Raw genomic sequence first — 19,921 nt, forward strand, 5'->3', positions numbered from 1 at the left:
CAGACCAAAGCAATCACCTTATGTTTCATGTATATGTTTTATTGATCACAATTGGGAACTGTCAAACTGAATTGATCATTTTCACTTTAATAAAGTACTCTACATATAAAGCAATGAACTGAACTATCACTTAACCAATGCAATCCAATTTAATTATATAGAACATTTTAAAAACAGCAAAGTTGCCAAAGCACTTCACAAAGAGCAAAGAATACACAATAGAAATGATAAAAACATCAAACATATGAATGAAATAAAACCCTTTTTCAGATACACTAAAAGACAGACAGTGACCACAACTCTCATGCTGGATTGTGGATCATTCCACAGGGCATTCAGGATGTGACCATTTTAATATTTAGAAAAAACTACGTCTGATCCAGGTTCAAGAGGGGTAAACTGAGACTCTCACTCTGAGTCTCACTCACAAATTTGAGAGCTGTCTCCCATTCCCTTTACAAAAAACAGGTGTCTTGGTTGAGTGTTAGAATGATTCAGACATGATCACATGTTGTGACCGACCCGTGAATTCAGTCCTGATCAGTGAGTGAAGTCCTGATCAACACATCCAGTACTGATCAGTGAATCCACTCCTGACCAGCAAATCAGGTCAAGATCAGTGCATCCAGTCGTGAATGCTGTGTGTCCAGTTCTGATCAGAATTCCAGTCCTGATCAGTGACTTTAGTCTTGATCATTGTATCCAGTCATGATTAGTGTGTCCAGTTCTGATCAGGGTGAATTTGTTGTTAAATCTGAACATCAGAAAATGACAACAGGAAGGACACTTTGCTCACTGCAGACAAAAACAGATATATGGAAACAGCAGCTGATAGTTTCTCCCATACTTAAAACCATCAACTAACCATAATGGCTTGGAGCTGTGGGTTTATTTTGATAACTGGTGGGAAATCGTCCTCCTTCCACAACTGCAGCTTTTTCCGTGTGGTTTGGTGGTCATCGGCAGTACAGTACTGATATTGTTGTTTATGATCTTAGCCCCATAGCTCCTCATCATCTGTCCAAATACACCTGATAATTTAGCCATTTAGTATATTTTAGTAACGCTAAAAAAGAAGGGGTCAAATAAAAATGATTCTTCTTGAATAAACTGCACACATCAGATAAAGAGCAGTTGGTTCAAAAAGTGAGGCGCGTCTCCTTTGATGAATGTGCCTTCAGCAGTAATGATGGCTGGAGCTGGGAGACAAATCGAATTGTCGGCCAACGCAGCGGATGTGTAGTGAAGGAAGAAGAGAGAGGCTTCTTCCCTTTTATCAGATGGGTTATGGTCATTAGGGCTGTGGTGGAGTCAGCATCCACTGAAAGCATCTAACTGGTCACACCAGACTGGAGACAACACAGGGAAAAGCTGGGTGAGTGCTGAAGCAATCAGCACATCATAGGAAAACAATCAATGACTATTTCTGTAATCAGTTCTCGATTGCTTCAAGAGCAAAACCTCATGGTCCACAGTAAAACCCCAACAGGGACATCGAGATACAGCAAGCTGCTGGTGAACCTATGAATGCCATGTTTCAGTGAACAGAGCTGTTGTAAAAATAGGGGTTTCATCTTGTTTTAAACCATATGCTTCCACCAAAGAATGAAATATCTCCTCAACTACTAATGACATATTGACTGGTGATGGTCTTTCACTTTTCAGTTGTTATGACATTACCAGGTATATCGAGAAGTTGCTGCCCCTGGAAGAGAAGCTAGTGAGGGTCATTGAGATGTTATCAATCTCTTAGTAATCTGAGCACCTGCACAGGAACTCTACGGCTCAGCACCCACTTGATCTGAACTGGAGAGAAGACATTCAGGACATTATAGAAACAGAAGGAGGTCCAGATGCTACTCCGTGATGGTTTACCAGTTGTAATCTAACTGCAAACTCAGGTAGATCCATCCTGTGATCTTCTTTACAGCAAGTTACCCAGTCATGTTGTCATAACAAAATTACCACCATGACTTGTTGTCCCTTGCCTTCTGCCCTCTGCTTTGTGAACAATGGTCTTTTGCTTTCATGTCTTTTTTTCCATTTCCTGTTGCTCTGTGTATAGACTTAGAGTAGATAAGGTTGAATTCTCAGATATTTAACATTTTAAGTGGTACCTGCATTAATACCTCTTTTCATCTGTATACTTTATACACATATTCAATTTTCTCTCTGCCTGATCTTGTTCTTTCTTCTTCCCTCTCTCGTCCTTTTTTTTTTTCTCCTACCTCTATCCCTCTTTCTCACTCTCTCTCAAGCCAGCTGGTCAAGCCAGGTGGCTCTGCGCCCCCTGAGTCTAGTTCTGTCTGAGCTTTTCTGGCCACTTTCTCTAAGTGCTTGCTCATGGTGGGATTTGTTAGAACTCTTTAAATAATTCTGTCAGTGTGGGCTAGACCTGCTGCATATAAATAATCTTGATGTAATTCTGTTATGTTTTGATGTTATGAAAATACATTTGATTTGGTTTGAAACAGTCAGGTGGACTTACTCTGAGAAAGAGAAATAGCTTCTGTTCCTGCTCAGCAGTGAGCTGTAGGTGACCTAGAAGAAAATACACACGCCCAAGGAAACACCTTGCTAAGCTTTTCCAGCGCCTGACCCGACACTATGCCGGCTTTCTCATGGCAGCACCACTTTAGAAAAGCTTCTCTTCTTAAGACAATTTGTCCCAAAATAATATGACGCCACTGAGACTCTTTCAAAATGTGTGCAGCCACAACAGCCACACATTCAAAGCTGTGACTCAAAGAGAGATTCAGAGCTTTTATTAAAATATTATTTTTAATATGTTAACCTACCTTTATCTGTCCACAGCTTCTGTGTCAATGTAAAGTCTCAGCTTGCGGAACAACACAGCAGAGGATGTGTGCTGTGGTGTATGATCCATTCAAATGCTTTGAAACCCCTTGAATTCTCTCTGCATATTTTTTTTGATAACACAAAAGAGCAGTTGAGAAACCAAACAACCTGCAACAACCTCATTAAAGAAGAACTGCTCTGACCACCGCTTTCAGTGTCTATATGAGATAAAGATATAATCTGTGACCTGATGACGACCTTAAACTCTTTCCTGAAATATCGAAACAGTTTTGCAACAGACAGATACAGACACACATGCAAACACTCCTGAGTGCCCTTTATCCGTTTCTATGTGGTTGCTATGGCACCTGTACATAGAGGCTACTGTTAATACGCCCTCCCCTTGTCATACCGTCCGTTGCCCCTTTATCTGAATTGAAGGTGAGTGATTGCTTTTTTTTTTTTTTTTTTTTATACTACGATGAGGACTTTAATCCATCCAGAGGTGATAACAGCAAGCTTAAAACAACTGATAGATGAGATGGGTGGAATGAATTGGGAAGGATGAGGAAGCAAGGAGGTTATTAATAGAATCAAAAGATGATCCTGATCATGGGGATTTTTCTGCATCCTTGATGTAATTTATTTTGAGCCAGGTAGAGTATAGTTTCATGCCAAATTGCTGTTGTTTCTCTTTAAATACAGAATTAATTCTTTTCTAGTAAGGTCGTATTAAACTGAGTGCAACAATGGCACTGGTTGGAACAATCATGAGCAAAATTAGTTCAGATTTGACTGGAGCTTTGCTGCTTTAATTCTGTGTTTATCCATCCTCCATCTTTGATAGTGATGTCTAGAGCTACGTCTCTACATCATACACTGCTATTGATTCTCATGGGTGAAACAGAGTGTCTTACAGAGATCTAGCTGTCAGCTGCTTGTATAGCCAAAAGGGAATCAGTTCTGTATTTTTCTGATCTTAGAGTGAGGAGAGGTTGGTCCTCTGATGACAGAACAAAGACAGAGAGACATAGACAATAAGATATTTAGAGATTAAAAGATAAGAGACAGATTTGATATCATTACTGCTCCAAAGCGTGAGCAGAACAATATAGAAACTTCAAATCAGCTTTAGAACAACCCAAACACATGTGAGGAACTTTCTGTGATTAATTTTTCTTTGGTTAACAATTAACTAGATTATATAGAAAATCTGGAAAATTTCCCTCCTGTTTTTTTTTCTTATTATTTTATGAGCTACATGTACTATCCCCCATTACAGCGTAAACATTTTTTTATTGAGTGTTATACATATAATTAGCTTATGCAGAATATGTAGAGAATTTGGTGACATTTTGCAAAAGTCTGTAAAATTTAAACGATGGCCCTAATGATTTTTCAATACATTAGATACTTTTTGTAGATACTTGTAACATCACCTTTTAATTTGTTACACCAACCAAGGTTGCAAGAAACATGGGTGCCTTGTTTGATTACGTGGTGTCCTTCTTTAACAACTTTGCCTACACCACCAAGTGTTGTTTTGCTCTATGCAACTCTGGGAAGTTCAGGTCCTACATGACTCAGTAGACCACCCAGCCCTTCGTCCATAATTCCTGTTGCCTTGACTACTTCAGACCTGCAGTAAATGCCTTGTAGAAGGACCAGGGTGCAGCAGTCTAGCGTCAGTTAGGCCAAAAGGTCACATTTAACTCCACTGTTCACTGACCTCCACTAACCCACTCATAGTCCCTTAATCAATTAGGCAGTAATGCTACCTCAATGGCCATGCAACTCCATGGTCTGTCTTCAAGCAGGTTCATTCTGCTTGAACTTATCATTCAGCCTGATGCTCCGTCTCAGACTCTGTATTGCTGGAATGGCTAGACAATCACCCCCTACACATAATCTCAGTCTTCTGCTCTTTTGTCGAAATGCTGTGACTCACAATACTCACAATGAATGAATGGATGGAAGGCTGGATGTTGCTCACAGCAAAATCTTTTTTCAACAAAACATTGTATAGAATAGGGCAGCATGGTGTTGCTGTGGTATCACAGTAAGAAGGTTTTGGCATCAATGTTTGCATGTTCGTTCTTTGTTTTCTTCATGTACAGGTCAATTGGCAACTCTAAATTGTATGTGAATTGTGTGAGTGTGAATGGTTGTTTGATAGGTGTCAATATAGCAACCAAGTCCTTGTCCAATGTCAGCCAGGACTATCACATTATTTAAGTGTTAAGTGTTTCTTTGCATGTTGCTATAAATGTGGTTTAATTTTTTTTGTGTGATTTGTTTGATTTTTTTATTTACATCCTTCCTGTAAAGCGTCTTTAACCTTTGTTAAAAGTGCCCAATAAATAAAAGTTTAAATTATTACAATTCAAGTAAAATCTGGTAAAACTTAAGTCTTGCGTTTTTAGTTTTAAGTCAATTTAAGGACTTAAATCTGCAGTAATCAATATTTTCTGTATAAATAATATAATAATCAGAGAGTACATGCAGTGTTGAAGGTAGAAAAAACAGATGACTCTGCCAGTCCTCTATAGACTTCTTGTGCTTCAAACAGCTTATAGTCCAAATTTTCACTTTTCCCGTTCTTGTACTCCACTCAACACTGCCTCACAGCATCAACAGTTACCTGTGGTTTACAACATGTTCAACATATCACCTTTGTGAGGTGATACTGTGTCAATGTTATCTCACTTGTTGCCCTGAGTGACAAGTGAAACAAATTGTAACGCTTTCTGATCTGAAACATCAAGGTTGGCAAAATGTTTATGTTCATGTACTCTGGAACATGTTTATAAATGTAGACAACTAAACAAATTGTCTGTATCTTCTGTAGCAATAAATAGAAGTGTTTCCTCATTTGAAAGCACTGGACAATTGTATATTTAGCTGTTGGAAAGGAAGCTTGTAAACATTTTAATAGTATATGTATGAATTGCTTTAGAAATTTTTGCAGAGGCATGCCTGGACCTGTGCAACCTGTGGTTTAAAACCCCTGAGCCGTATCCTCAGAGAAGGAGATTTTCTGATTGTGCCACCTCACATCACTGAGAAACTAAATCTTCTACAAATTTTGCAGAAGGCAAGGCCAGGCAGGGCAACACTAATTTTATAGGACCATTCATACATTCAGCAATTTATAACATTAAAAGCATGAGATAATAATAATAATAATGTGTGAGTGCAGTGGTAAATAAGAATGTTTTCAGACCTGTCTTGAAGGAGGTTACAGACTTTGAAAGCCTCAGGTTTTCCGAATGTTTGTTCCACAGGTGAGGAGACAATGAAAAAAAGAGGCGACTGAAAACATCTTTGAAGCTGTATTATTAAGTGCAGCTCTCACTAATAAGATGCTGATTGTAAATGATACATTTCGATGTAATTCCCCTACCTTCCTACCCATCCACAAATTGCCACTCAGAAAATGTAATTTGGTTTAGAAAATTTACCTTAGTTTTATGGGTAGAGTTAGTTCATGTTGCAGAGATTCAAACTTGTCAAACAGGTCATGCAGAGTTGTAAGCTGAGGTCTTGACTAACGTTCTGATCATTCTTGCTTTGGAGAACAACAAAAAAAACCCCTCCCACACTGAAGACTTCAGGTGTTTCTGGTCGGCTGGGTCCCCCTACATTTGTAAAAATAATAATTAGCATAGCCTGTATGTCTCCTCCAATTTGCTGATAAGCATGGAACTTTAAGTTAATGCACCACTGCTGTTTAGTCCAGTGTGTATTAGGCTTTAATAGTTTGATAGACATTTTTCGCCACTGTGAAGTCATTATCTTGTTGTTCACAGGTGTGAAATGTATTTTAGACCATGTGTTTGCCAGTCTGCAGCTGTCTACAGAGGTTGATACCAACTCACACAGCAGAGTTTGTCAGAAGATATCACCATTGCTACAGAGAGGCAGTATGAAAAGGACAGCAAACCAGGAAATGGTTTTATTGCTACTTTGAAGTGATTTTACTGAAGGAGAGTCTGCAGGACATCAGAGTCAGATCAGTGACAGCGAAACTCTTTAATTTTACCCTAAAAAGAAAATTATCATTTTCTCTGCTGTTTCCTCAGCCGGAGAGAATACCAACATGGGAGGATATTCAAAGCATTGCTCTGCACGTTTCTTGATGTGTGTGTCCCGTATGCCTGCGAAACAGCAGTAATTTAAACCTGCTCGTCTGTCGGTGGTAACAGCAGGGGTTGGTATTCTGGAACTTTCACTCCACAACAAATCAAAGGGAGGTGTAGAAGCTAAAATGCTTGAAAATAATTAAGAAATATCATGGTTATATGAGCCATAACTCAGATATATTATTAAATATTTAGATCTTATTTGATGAAGTGCAGAAGGGCTCATATGCAACTTTACCCTCAGTAAATGTCAGCCTGTTTAGAAAGATTGGGGAGACTGCGATGGAAGTTATTTGCCACCAGTTGAATAAATACCCCCTGTGGAGTGGTCAGTGTCTGCTCTTCACACTTGGAGAAGTTCAGCTGTCTCTTTTAAACTTTTACCAGTACAGGTTGGCTGCAATCATGAGACCACAAGGTTCAGCATGACATCATTTTTGTCAACTGTCCATGTATAAATGGTGCCGAACTTGTGTGGACAGCGTATTAGCATGTGCTGTGTTTTTCTGCTACGTTTGTCATAGGTGTGTTTCATTTCTGCCAATTAAAGAAGTGGTCTCTCTGGTCACTTTCAGCATGAGATATAGTTTGAGTTTTTGGCCTGTTGCTGTCTGACTGGGAATCTTCAATCTTCAATCTATCAGACTATAAATAGAGATAGAAACGTAGTCTCTGTGGCGTCTCTGTGGCATCACCCACAGGTTTCTGAAGAGCATTTTTGAAGCTGAGTTTGTTGTTCCTCTGTTGCCATTTTGGCAGCGTCTCACTCGCTTGAGACATTTTTTTAAAATTTCTCTCATCTTACACTCTGCTGGTGGCTTGATTCTGCCTTTTTCTGTTTAAAGACATCAAGTTCAAAAGATTTCCTTTGACTGTCCCAACTGAGTGTGAAGCATCAAGGAACTGCAGACACACATGATATCTGGGCTGTTGTGTAGCAGTCAGCATGTGGGAGACACAATCTGGCAGAAGATTTCCTGGTGTGAGGAAACCAAATGTGAGCTTTTTTATGTGATAATAAATAAAGCTCAGTGTGAATCCAGTTGGTCTCAACATCAAGCTTTGAGGATGCTTCTCTGCAGGAGGAGCCTGAGAGTCTCTGAAGGTTCACAATGATAAGAAGAATAACCCGGTCAGACAGAGAACAGGAAGAGATAATACAGCAAGAGCTCCAATGTAATGGAGTAGCAGAAGCAGAGGGGCAAAGACTAACTGTGTTACAATTATCATCATTCGATTTTCGTACTTTTTCATACTACTGCCATTTCATTGTAAAACCAATCAATTTTTTTTTTATCATTGGGAGCTTTTTTCTGTCAATCTGTCACATGTCAGTAACACAGCATGTAAAGCTCATAAAATAATAAGGCAGGAGTAAGATCTGTAAAAACATATCACTGTATTATAGGCATTATAATGTTTATGTCTGTATTTCCCCTTTGACTTTATTCTTAATTCTGTGTAGTTACAGTAAACAAATGTGAATGAAAGCATAGACACAAGTTTATTTGCATTGGTCTTGCTATAATTGTGGTCATATTTGTTGACCTATTCTGTAGCTCCTTAACATGAACCATCACAAGTGAACGCCTGACACCAGCACGTATGTTGGTATCAATACTAACCATCTTTTTTCACCAATTGATTGTATGGATCAGCACTTAAGCAAAGCCTTTAGCACACACACTCTCTTCAACTGGGACTCGCAGCTGGTGCTGAACTCTCTACAGCAGAAACTGCTAAACCTGTTCAACTTAGAGGCAATTCAGTCGAGTTTCATTATCTTAAAGATTCCAATGCATTTCAGTCCTGCTGGTGACAGTAGAGGAAGAGCTAGAGGAGGAGGCCACTAGATCCAGATCCACTAGTTCAGTCAAGATTTTGTATAAAAATAAGCTAGAAAGATAGAAAGAAAAAAGGCAAAGTGAAGTTATAGATCAGCATCAACAGATCACATTTCATCCTCTGTGGACCATGGTCATCTGACAATAGAAATATGCTGTGTAATTACTGTTATTTCCAAAACTGCTGTTTTATATCACTAGCAGTCCACCTGAATAGCTTTATGTCAGGGAACTGATTTATTTCACTTTGCTTAGACGCATCTTACATATTACAAAGCTGTGTTTTTAATAAGCAACAGTGAACCTGCATTAATTAGTTATTTATGAGGTTAATGCAATGCAACAAGCCGAAAAAAAAAGCAACATATATTGTCATTGTGGAATTGATATGGACTGAATATGAGGGTATTTACACAAGCAACAAAAAAGAGCAACTGCAATAACCATTTCACGGTGTGTTCACTAGCTGTGAATGAGCTGTGTTTGAAACTGTAAAACCTAAAATTCTGAGTTTAAAGACACTGAAAGGATCATTAGATCCACATTTTAATTTACAATTATTTTTTTTATCTTTACTACAGAGAGAGAGAGAGAGAGAGAGAGAGAGAGAGAGAGTAAAGCTGTAAATAACAGATTGTGGGAGGTAAACAGGTTCTATAGAGTAATTCTTCCAGGTTATATGTGATCATGGGTTTTTCATTTGACATATTGTTTGTGGTGGGTCGTCACTCAGTTAAAACAATTTCTGGCTCCCCCCTGCAGCAGCCTGTTTCATCTCCCAGCTCCAAACAGCTCTGTCTGCCCACGCTTACTCTACCATCTGCCCTACTGTGAAGACTCCAGGCAACCATCCAGCAATTTATATAGGAAGTAGGGGGGAGGCGGCAGCCTGTGACATAAGAGATAAACTTAATAACATCCCAGCACAGCAGCAATATATTAATATTTACAAAACAAAGAATTTAAGAAGAATTTAATCATTCACTATTTTGTTCTTAAATTAACCATATATTCTTTGTTCTACCTAAATAAAACCAAATTTATGCTTTATGCTTAAGTTAAGCTTCTCAGAGCTTCTCAGAGTGCAGGTCATATTGTTTTGTTGGATGTCTGTGTTTTTTGCATATTTCTGAGGCATGTGTATCCAAATGCCATGTGGACATGAATGTGCGAATCAGGATGAATGGCACATTGGCTCCTGTGTGCATTGTCAGTCATGAAATTCAGTTGTTGTGCTTTTTATATTTATGTAGGCTAAGTTGGTGTGTTGTTCCCAGATATTGCCTTTGACATTTTGCTTTGTTCAAGTCTGCAGATGAAACTCTCACCAAATAGACACTCGCTAAATACAACTACAACTTCTGGGCTGCAGAGAAAGTATTGATCCTGCAGCCTGGCGGGGAGGGGAGGGCTGGTAATGACTTCCTCAAGGTTATCACATTGATACCCTCTATTATTATCAATGACATCTGAAAGCAGAAAGCATGATTTTTATGTGACATCAACTTACCACAACATTGAGCTATTGTTAATTCGTCTGTCCACTCAATGTAAATTCTGGCATTACTGCAGAAAACTAGGAGTAGGCCAAAGAAAGAATTAACAAGCACCAACAAGTTGTGTTCTCTTGTACTGATCCAAGCTTCTGTGATGTAACATCTCAGCCAACTCCTGAAAATGCCAAACAATGAAAACATATCCAACAAGGTGAATGTCCAACATGCTGTAAAAATACTATCAGGTTGTTAAACAATCTGTCATCAGATATATTTTTGTCTACTCCCTCTAACATCTAACACACCAGATTCAACCTGAGCTGTGTTGAGTATGAACAAGATCAAAAAGAACCAGACTATTTAAGTTTCTCTCTTTAATAACCCCGTGCTTTGTCCCTTTGAGCTACCTGCATCCCAACAAGTATTCCAATGCTTAACCCCTAACAACCTATTTAGCAAACGCAAAATATGTTGAAAAAGGCAATATGTAGGTCAGGAAGAAATGTGTACTTATATGAAGTGCTATGGTTAGCATACATTGTAGTCATGCAGCTGATTGATTGCATATTGATGAATTTTTATTCTTTGGTCATATGAGAACATCGTTCTTGCTGTTTATATTTTGGTTCAGTTTTCCCAATATCTGGTTGAGAGTGTGCAGTAACTTTACCTGAACACCTTTTGTGTGTCCTCAGCTCGACAACCTTGATGAGCAGGCAGCACAGATCAGAAGAGAGCTGGATGGACGGCTGCAAATGGCAGACCAGATTGCCCGGGTAAGGACAAATGAATAGATTAGTGGGCTTGTTGATGGCTAGAGAGTTGTAGAAAGTTTTCTTATTTACATGATTAAAATATTTGTTTAACGTTTAATGCGGCGCTTAACGACATGCTCACTTGAGTAGGCTGAGTAGGTTGATGTTTTGGACATTGTGTGGCTAGTGCACATTGACTGGCTGTACCCCTGTTCTCCAGCACGGTGGAAGGTTTCCTAAGTTTTCCTCCAGAGAGATGGAGGCAATGTTCATCGAGGAGCTGCGATCTTCTGTAAACCTGTTGATGGCTAATCTGGAGAGCATGCCAGTGTCCAAGGGAGGAGAATTCAAGCTGCAGAAGCTCAAACGAGGTCACAACACATCTATCATGGACATGGGGCAGGAGGATGAGAACACACTGTCAAAATCCGACGTGGTGCTGTCCTTCACCCTCGAGGTGAGTCGGCGCTTTCTGAAGAGTCCTTATTAATGATTTCTGGCACTGTTTTTGTGTAGTAAATGCTGGTTGATGCTACATGCCATTAATCATGTGAACTGAGTAAACAAACAGGTTGTCCCGAGGGTGACACGAAATCTTCATGAGAACATAAATGCTGGCAGAAAGTATAATGAAACACATTTTTTACATTTCACCCTAACAGGGTTTGGTTGTCTCAGTATAACACAAGTTCCACTTCCAGGATTTCCTGAATCACATGAATAAAATTGCATCTCCTGATCATGAGATAATAACTGAACCATCTCCATGACAACCAAGTATGCTTCCTCATCTAATGAAGACCAGGGGATGGAAGTCTGGAAGCCTTGGAAAATGTTCATTAAGTGCACCTTTTGGTAAATGTGTTTGTCAGAGTGCTGCTGTCCCATGGTCCATAAATCACCCTGTTTAAAAAAAAATCATTTGTGCTTGGACATGCTGCCATGTTGCTCTGGAACAGACTCAAAGAATTAAGACGTATCTCTGCCTGAAGGACAGGAAAATTATTGTTCATCAAAAGGATATGTTTGACAGAAAGGGAGAGTAGAGGTTTGGTTTGGTATTTATGTATTCATCCAGGACCTGACCCTGAATGTTTTCTTTGACCTTGATTTAAAACTGCTGCCCTCCAGGACTAAGTTCTGTATACCCCTGGTGAGTCCTTAGGTAAATACTACACCTGGGAAGACAGCCCTCCACTGCTTTATGAATGTGATGAAATGCAGATTATTTTTAAAATGTGAAAGTTTCATCTCTTTGGCTAATTTTAAACATGTTACTTTGTTTTGTTTCTTGTTTGAATGGGCTTGCTGCTGTATTTGAGTACCTAATTCCACCCAACTTTGTCAGACACATGGCCTCAATTGTACTGAAACCATGTGAGCAGATGGTTATATAAGAAAATCACCAAAATTGCACCATGAGACCAAACTGAGACTGAAACTATAGCATGTTAATTCTGTTGTAATATTGGACATTATATGGTAGTCTATGGAGTCCGACTTGCTGGTGGAGCCAAATGCAAAGACTTATTTAGACATTGGTTTGTTGCCTTTTAGAAGCTTTCAGTTTTTAGCATTTAGCATTAGCATTTTCCTTTTTTCTTTCTTTGTTTTCTATTTTGATTGTGTGGTACCGTCTGTCAGTCCTCTGCTTTATGGTCTATTTTCCTGTAAATGGTAGCATCATTTAGAAATGATATGTTCTATTGAAGGAGACTATTGAAGAAACCACAGACTAAAAAAGTACAAACTAGATTAGATCATGCTTTCCGAGGTAATAAATTAAATGAGAAGAGGGGCTATTTCCTATCGACTTCCTTTAGTCTGACTTCGATTCCGAGCCAGCAGGTTTAAAGCTCTTTGACATTGGTTTCATTTTGCGGTGATGAAACTGACTTATCTTTAGGTCTGGGGTTGGAGGCAGACTCTGGTGGTCATTAGAAATTGCCACATGGAAGAAATAATCTGAAAATGTGTTTTTGAGAGCAAGGCACAAAGAAAAGAGAGAGATAAGAGAGAGTTTCACAGTAAGAAGAACTGCTCCTTGGTGTTGCAAGTGAAAAGGCCTCCACAGAGAGGCTTTACCATCAGCGATAAAATGTTTTTTTCTCTCAGCCACCCTTGTTCAGTCACCATATTCTAGTCCAGGACGCTGAGAGCTTTACATCCCAAGTGACACCTTGCTCTTGCCTGGAGTATTTAAGAAATCTCCCCCCCCCCATGAACCATAATTAGCTTCTCTGGATCAGCACCTGCAACTGATATTGAGATGAGAAATCTTGAGGATTTCCGGTGACTGAGAGACTTTTGGAAAACCACCTCAAATGGCTGACAGGCTTGTGCATCCAGCAGAAAAGAAGAGCAAGTAAATAACTCTCCATTCTGATGCTCACTTTCCTGTCCAGCATCTATGTGGGTGTTTATCTTCCACAATGATCAAATAATTCTTATCAGTCTGCCAGCAGCCTAAATGCCTTATTACCTCCCTGTTGATGCCTTTAAGCATCCCTGAGAAAAATAAGGCGCTTTTTCCATCTTCAAGTAAAAAAAAAAAAAAAAAAAAAAAAAAAAGCAATGTGGGTGTGGTGGGAGAAATGCTGCTTTCTGAAGCCTGGCAGCACCTGCCCACAGTTTGTGTATCTCTTTTCTCTCTGAAGATGGTTACTCAAGACATCAACAGAAATCTTCCTACACCAAATTAGACCACCTCTGTGGAACCTTACTGAGGACGAAGTTCAACTTCTAATCAGTCTGAGTATAAATGTGTAATGTTGACTTGGGGCAGCATGGTGTGATATTGGTTAGCACTGTTGCCTCACAACAAGAAGATTGTAGGTTTGATTCCTGGGACCTTTCTGTGTGGAGCTTGCATGTTCTCCCTGTGCCTGTGTGGGTTTCCTCCCACTATCCAAAGACATGCATGTTTAGGTTGATTGGCAACTCTACATTGCCTGTATGTCTAATTGTGAGTGTGACTCACACTCAACACTGTCTCATTTGCTGATTAAAGTTGTTTTGTGATTGCTTTAATGTGCACTATTTATTGAATCTCTAGAAACAGGGAAGCCAATCGAGGAAGTATATATATATATATATATACGTATAGAGTTTAGTTTTACACAGTTTGAATAGTTTCTCATGGGTTGGTGACACACGTGAGGAAACATTCTGTTGTTTCAAACAACAACTGATTTGTCCTTGAATATTTAGACATTCATTTCAACATGTATGTCTTCATTTGGCTTCATTTGTTCATGAAAGACAATGGAAGGTGGAAGGAAATGATGAATGATGTAATGTAAACTTCTGTCCACTAACATTGTTTATTTTAATATGACATTAGACCCTGCGCATGAACGGAAGAAGAAAACAAACTGTGGTGTAGTAATGCCCTCTCTGCTTCACAAAGAGAAATTTCACTCAATACAGATGGACAAATTAGTGTCTAGGGAGGGATGGTGATGGTCACAGATGCACTGAAATAAAATCTGTGGCTGGAAGACTAAAAGTGCATCAATCTCATCAAAAGTAGACACCCCATGAGGTGTTAAACTATAAGGAGAAGTGCAGACATAAAAAGAAAAAAAAAGGAACAAAAAAGAGGAGGATCAATCACTTCCACATTCTGTTTCAATGAAAAAGAAATCTTATTTTACAACACTGCCGCCATGTGGTAAACAGCCTGAATAGACTGGAGTCAAGCTCCTACGTTTCCAGTTCAACTCGCCTTAGAATGGATTAAATTGAGCATTTCAACAGTGGTGTCAACACTGATATTTTTATACAATCACACAACTGGCTAACTATAGAATAGTCATGTGATTGAGGCCTCTGAATACCGTGTTATGCCGATGAGCTTGGCTGTATTTTTTTCTTTTTTTCTAAGTAGCTGTTCAGAACTGTGAGTTTGGCTATTTTAAATGTCTGTTTTTTTGTTTTTGAACTGTGCATCTGTGTGTTGCAGGTAGTGATTATGGAGGTGCAGGGTCTTAAGTCACTGGCTCCAAACAGGATTGTTTACTGCACCATGGAGGTGGAAGGAGGACACAAGCTGCAGACAGACCAAGCTGAGGCGTCCAAGCCCACGTACGTATACACACATACATACTGAGAGGGGGGTACTTTAGCTTTGTGACATGGAACATTATCTTGCAGGAAGTAACCATTAGATGATTAAAAGAGCATACATATAATAAATATGGAAAATGATGATGGGCTGCAACTGTACTCAGAGAGCTGATAGCCAGATTAATTAGGGCCCAAAAAGAACCAAGAAAAAATCTCTTGCCCCCCACTAACCCATAATCTGGGTCCACTACAGAGTGATTATCGGAGTGACTGTAACCAGTTTGTCCTTTCTCCTCAGACCATGACACCAGAAATCATGTCACAATCAATGTCACTCAGATCACAGTTTTCTTCATTCTAATGTTTGCTGTGAGCATTTAGTGAAGGTCCTGACTGGATCTGCAGGATTTTTATATTTGCACAGATAACATGGTTTACAGGTCTTCCTGCTGAAGTGCTTGATCTGTGTAAATATCCAGCCTTACTGTACTACAAGGCTAAACAACCCTTTAGAACAAATTTCTATGAAAGACAGAAATACACAAACACCCTGAAAACAAAAACAGCCTTTCTGTGATCTCAGGTAAATGCCAGAGGATTTGTGAGCTCTATATGTTGTGCTTTTGTTGGATTTTGTCATCTGAGCTGGTGTATCTAGCTTCAATGCCTTCTGCTGCTGACTCAAACATTTTAATTTAAGAGATTATTATAATTCATTCTTTTTGTTTTTCAGGCAGGTATAAAAGGTCCATAAACTGTATATTCACACACATCCACATCTTGTCTCTTCAGTGTTCCTATGTAATTCTACATGATGGTTGAACAATCAGCATTATGATTAGCATTAGAGTCCATATTCAGATAAGTCTCATTTAACTCAGGCTGTCTTTGGGGAGTTTGTGAACTCAGGGGCAGAATTCATCACACTTCCTCATAACTGTTCACGAATGAAAGTGTATGAAAGCATGATTCTTGCTGAAGTGCTTAGCATGCAGAGAGTCTAAGAAAATACGTTGTGAAGTGTTTAGAGTCAGAGGGTGAGCATTTACTTTCAAGATTGACGTAAGTAACAAGTCTTCAGTTACATGATTATTTCATTAATTAAATATCAATGATAATAAAACATCATGGAACATCATGTTTCCATGGTAGTCACTCATTCATTGCCTCATCTCCTACACTTAAGGTTTCTCAGACTATGTTAGAAATGGTTTCCTTCTGTCTCTGTCTACAATCTAGCAGATTGGAGACCTCTTGGGTAGGCAGGCAGGCAGGCATACAGACACATGGAGTGAGAACATGCCCAGCAGGAACACACACACACAAAGAGGGAAAACTGACGGAGAATACAAGCATATTAAATCAAAATGCCTCGACCGATTGGATTGAACCATTTTTAAGACAGATAAACCGTGAAGAAATAGACAATAAACAAAGAATGGGACATAATAAAACATGTTCAAAACAATAAAGTAAAGACGATATTTTATTTTGTGGGGGAGGGGGGATGAGGTGGGGGGGGTAATGCAAAGCAAAAGTTGAGTTGTAGTGAATAAGCTAGTTTGAACAGATGAGTTCTGAGTTCTGCCCATGGGGCCGAGGTGTGGGGTTGAAGTGAAGAGGAGTTCAGTGGTGGGTGCGGGAAGGAGTGTATTCCTGGAGGAGGTCAGACAGGTAAGTGGGGGCCAGATTGTGGAGAGCTTTGTAGGTGAGAATGAGATTCTTGTAATGAATTCGGTATTGTACAGGGAGCCATTGGAGTGAGATAAGAACAGGAGTGATGTGTTCAGTTGATTTGGTGCAGGTGATGATCCGGGCGGCAGAGTTCTGGATGATTTGCAGTCTGTTGATGAATCTGGTCAAATGGCATTGCAGTAGTCTATTCGGAATGTGACAAATGAGTGAACCAGGATTTCAGTGATGGCTGGAGTCTGGAGATGTTGTGGAAGTGGAAGAATGCAGCCCGGGTCATGTTTTTAATGTGTGGTACAAATGAAAGGGTGCTTCCAAGAATGACGCCGAGGCTTTTGACATGGGGTGAAAAGGGTATGGGGAATCCATCAATGGTGATGGGTGGAGCTGAGTTGAGGTGTAACTTTGTGAATGTGGATTTGGAGCCAATGAGCAGGGCCTCAGTTTTGCTGCCGTTGAGCTTTAGGAAGTTTCTGTTCATGAAGCTCCTGATATCCTGTGTATTGTCGGTGTAGCAGAAGTGGAAGTGACAGAGGATTTTGCCCAGGGGGAGAAGGTAAGTGAAGAGGAGGGGAACCAAGGGACCTTGGGGAACACCCAGTGAGACACCTGAACACCAAGATTTGAGATTGCCAAGTTGAATAGGATGATAGGATAGGATGAGAGCCATGAGAGTGCAACACCAGTGAGCCCAATACCGGCCAGGCGGTGCAGAAGTGTGTGGGAGATGGTGTTGAAGGCTGCACTGAGGTCGAGGAGGATGAGGATGGTGAGTAATCCAGAGCTGGGTGCACGGAGGAGATCATTTGTGATTTTGACCAGGGCTGTGTCAGTGCTGTGTTGAGGGCGGAAACCAGTTTAGGGTTCCTGGAAGTTGTTAGTGTCAAGGTGGGACTGTAGTTGTGTGGCGACCACCTTCTTAAGGATTTTGGAAATGAAGGGAAGGTTGGAGATGGGTCTGCAGTGACTTAGGTCAGCTGGGCTTTTTTAAGCCCATTGGCCTCACCTGAGTGAAGCAGTGAACACTAACCAGCGTTCTGTTTCACCACTCTATTGGCTAGCATCCTGTGTGGCTGGGTCCATCACTTAACAGGTTCCAACCTCATACATACACACTCACATATGTTCCTATTTACTCTATACATCTCCCATTTTTATTCCATCCATCCATCTTTTGCCGCTTTACTGTTTCCGGGTCGCAGGGGTGCTGCACTCTGGGCGAGTGGCGGGGTACACCCTGGACAGATGGCCAGTCCATAACAGTGCCGGCACACACGCTCTCCCTGTGCCTGCGTGGGTTTCCTCCCACAGTCCACAGTCCAATTTCCTTTATTTATGAAAAGCGCGATGTAGATAAACTTGCCTTGCCACCTGTCTCAACTGAAATTGGGCTGAAAAATTGCCTGATGCCTGAATTGGACTTTTTACATCAGGGCTAATTTAGCCTGATGCATTGTAAATTAAAGCTAGGATAGTCACACAGCATGATATATCATGTAATGTAAAATACAATGACAATAAAGACGATTCTGATTCTGATTCTGATGCATTGTCTCTAACACAGTTTTTTCTCTCACTTCTTGTGTGTCTGTGTGTGTGTGTGTGTTTAGTTGGGGTACTCAGGGTGACTTCACCACCACCCAGCCATTACCTGCTGTGAAAGTGAAGCTGTTCACTGAGAGCACAGGGGTTTTGGCTCTGGAAGACAAGGAGCTGGGGAGGGTAAGATGTGACTTCAGTAAAAGTTTGCTTTAGGTAAGTCACTTAACTTTTGTATGTCCTGGTGTAGCTCACGTACATTATTGTTATATTGTTACTCTCAGGTTGTCCTCCACCCGACTCCCAACAGTCCCAAGCAGTCTGAGCTCCACAAAATGACGGTGTCTAAAGGGTGTCCTGACAGTGACCTCAAGATTAAACTGGCTATTCGCATGGACAAACCACAAAACATGAAGCATTGTGGGTAAGTGACTGTAAACTTGCATGCTAGTAATGAGGCTAATCAGGTTTTCAGCTAAGCACATTATAGAGTCATGGTTGTTCCAAAGAGTGAAACCTTCATTGTCATTGTTTCAGAGTCCATCACTGTATCAGACCTTTAGTGCAAGATCTGAGAGTCTACTCTTTACTTGGCCTTAATTGGAAGATAAGAAACAGAGAGAAGAATTAACCTACTGTGTACTATCACTATATCGATATTTTTTTGTGAGTGTAGTGGGACAATGTATTGCTGGGGGTTATTTATCTGGGGTTATTTGCAAATAACAACATGTTGCTTCCCTCTTGTGGTAATCAGTTGTTACTGCGTACATTCATCTTCTACTGCTTATCCATTTACTGGTTGCCGGGGGAGGGTGGGGGGAACCCACGTAAGAACGTGGAGAACATGCAAACTCAGCACAGAAAGGCCTTAGGCCCGGGAACCAAACCTGCAACATTCTTTCTGTTAGGCAACAGCACTAACCACTATGCCACTGCAGTGTTTTCTATCACAGTAGAAGATTTGACTGATTTTACAGACTAACATCAAAACAGTATAAGGTTGTAATTAGCAATGGTTTTCCATTCCAATCAGTTCTATTTCACCAGTGTAGATTGTTGAACTTACAAAGCATCTGTTAAAGATGTTCTTATAGAAGACAGTTTGTCATTGCAGGAGAAATGTAAATGACAGTAATTATGGATGAGTCACCTCAGAGAACAGCAGATGGAAATGGCCTAAATTATTTGCAGCCAGCCATTAACAAGCTTTAATTATATCTGATATGAATAGTCAATGCACTGTGACAAAGGTCTGTTAGCTCATGAAGTCTGGACAATGAACCTCACATAATTATCTGACACAGCTCTGCAGTCACAAGGTCGTGTTCTTTTTAACCTGTCCAGTTCGTATAAAACAATTAACAGAGCAGTTTCAATAGCAAGAAGGAAGCTCAATGAATAACAAGACTTACTAACATAATCAATTAATTTAGGATATATATATATATAGTAGTATATAGTATACAGTGAGATCAGTGTAAGGGAAAAATAATCACAAGACATGAATGTTGGTACTTGTAAGTGGATAAGCAGTAAGATTGTCTTATGCCTGAGGGGAAAAGAACATTTTTCTCTTATCTATT

At 40.0% G+C, this 19,921-nt stretch overlaps 1 protein-coding gene across 8 annotated transcripts in view; it reads left to right on the forward strand.

Annotated features, from left to right (window-relative positions):
• cadpsa (Ca2+-dependent activator protein for secretion a) overlaps positions 1–19,921 on the forward strand; it is a 131,141-nt gene that overhangs the window by 35,834 nt on the left and 75,386 nt on the right. For all 8 annotated transcript variants that reach the window (XM_029501196.1, XM_029501195.1, XM_029501198.1 and 5 more), the window contains exons 4-8: positions 10,977–11,057; positions 11,257–11,493; positions 15,001–15,122; positions 18,407–18,518; positions 18,620–18,759. In XM_029501196.1, the coding sequence (XP_029357056.1) occupies positions 10,977–11,057; positions 11,257–11,493; positions 15,001–15,122; positions 18,407–18,518; positions 18,620–18,759 (692 nt within the window). The remainder of the gene's footprint in view (positions 1–10,976; positions 11,058–11,256; positions 11,494–15,000; positions 15,123–18,406; positions 18,519–18,619; positions 18,760–19,921) is intronic.

This window comes from Echeneis naucrates, chromosome 5, assembly GCF_900963305.1.
Source record: "Echeneis naucrates chromosome 5, fEcheNa1.1, whole genome shotgun sequence".
NCBI classification, from domain to species: Eukaryota; Metazoa; Chordata; class Actinopteri; order Carangiformes; family Echeneidae; genus Echeneis; species Echeneis naucrates.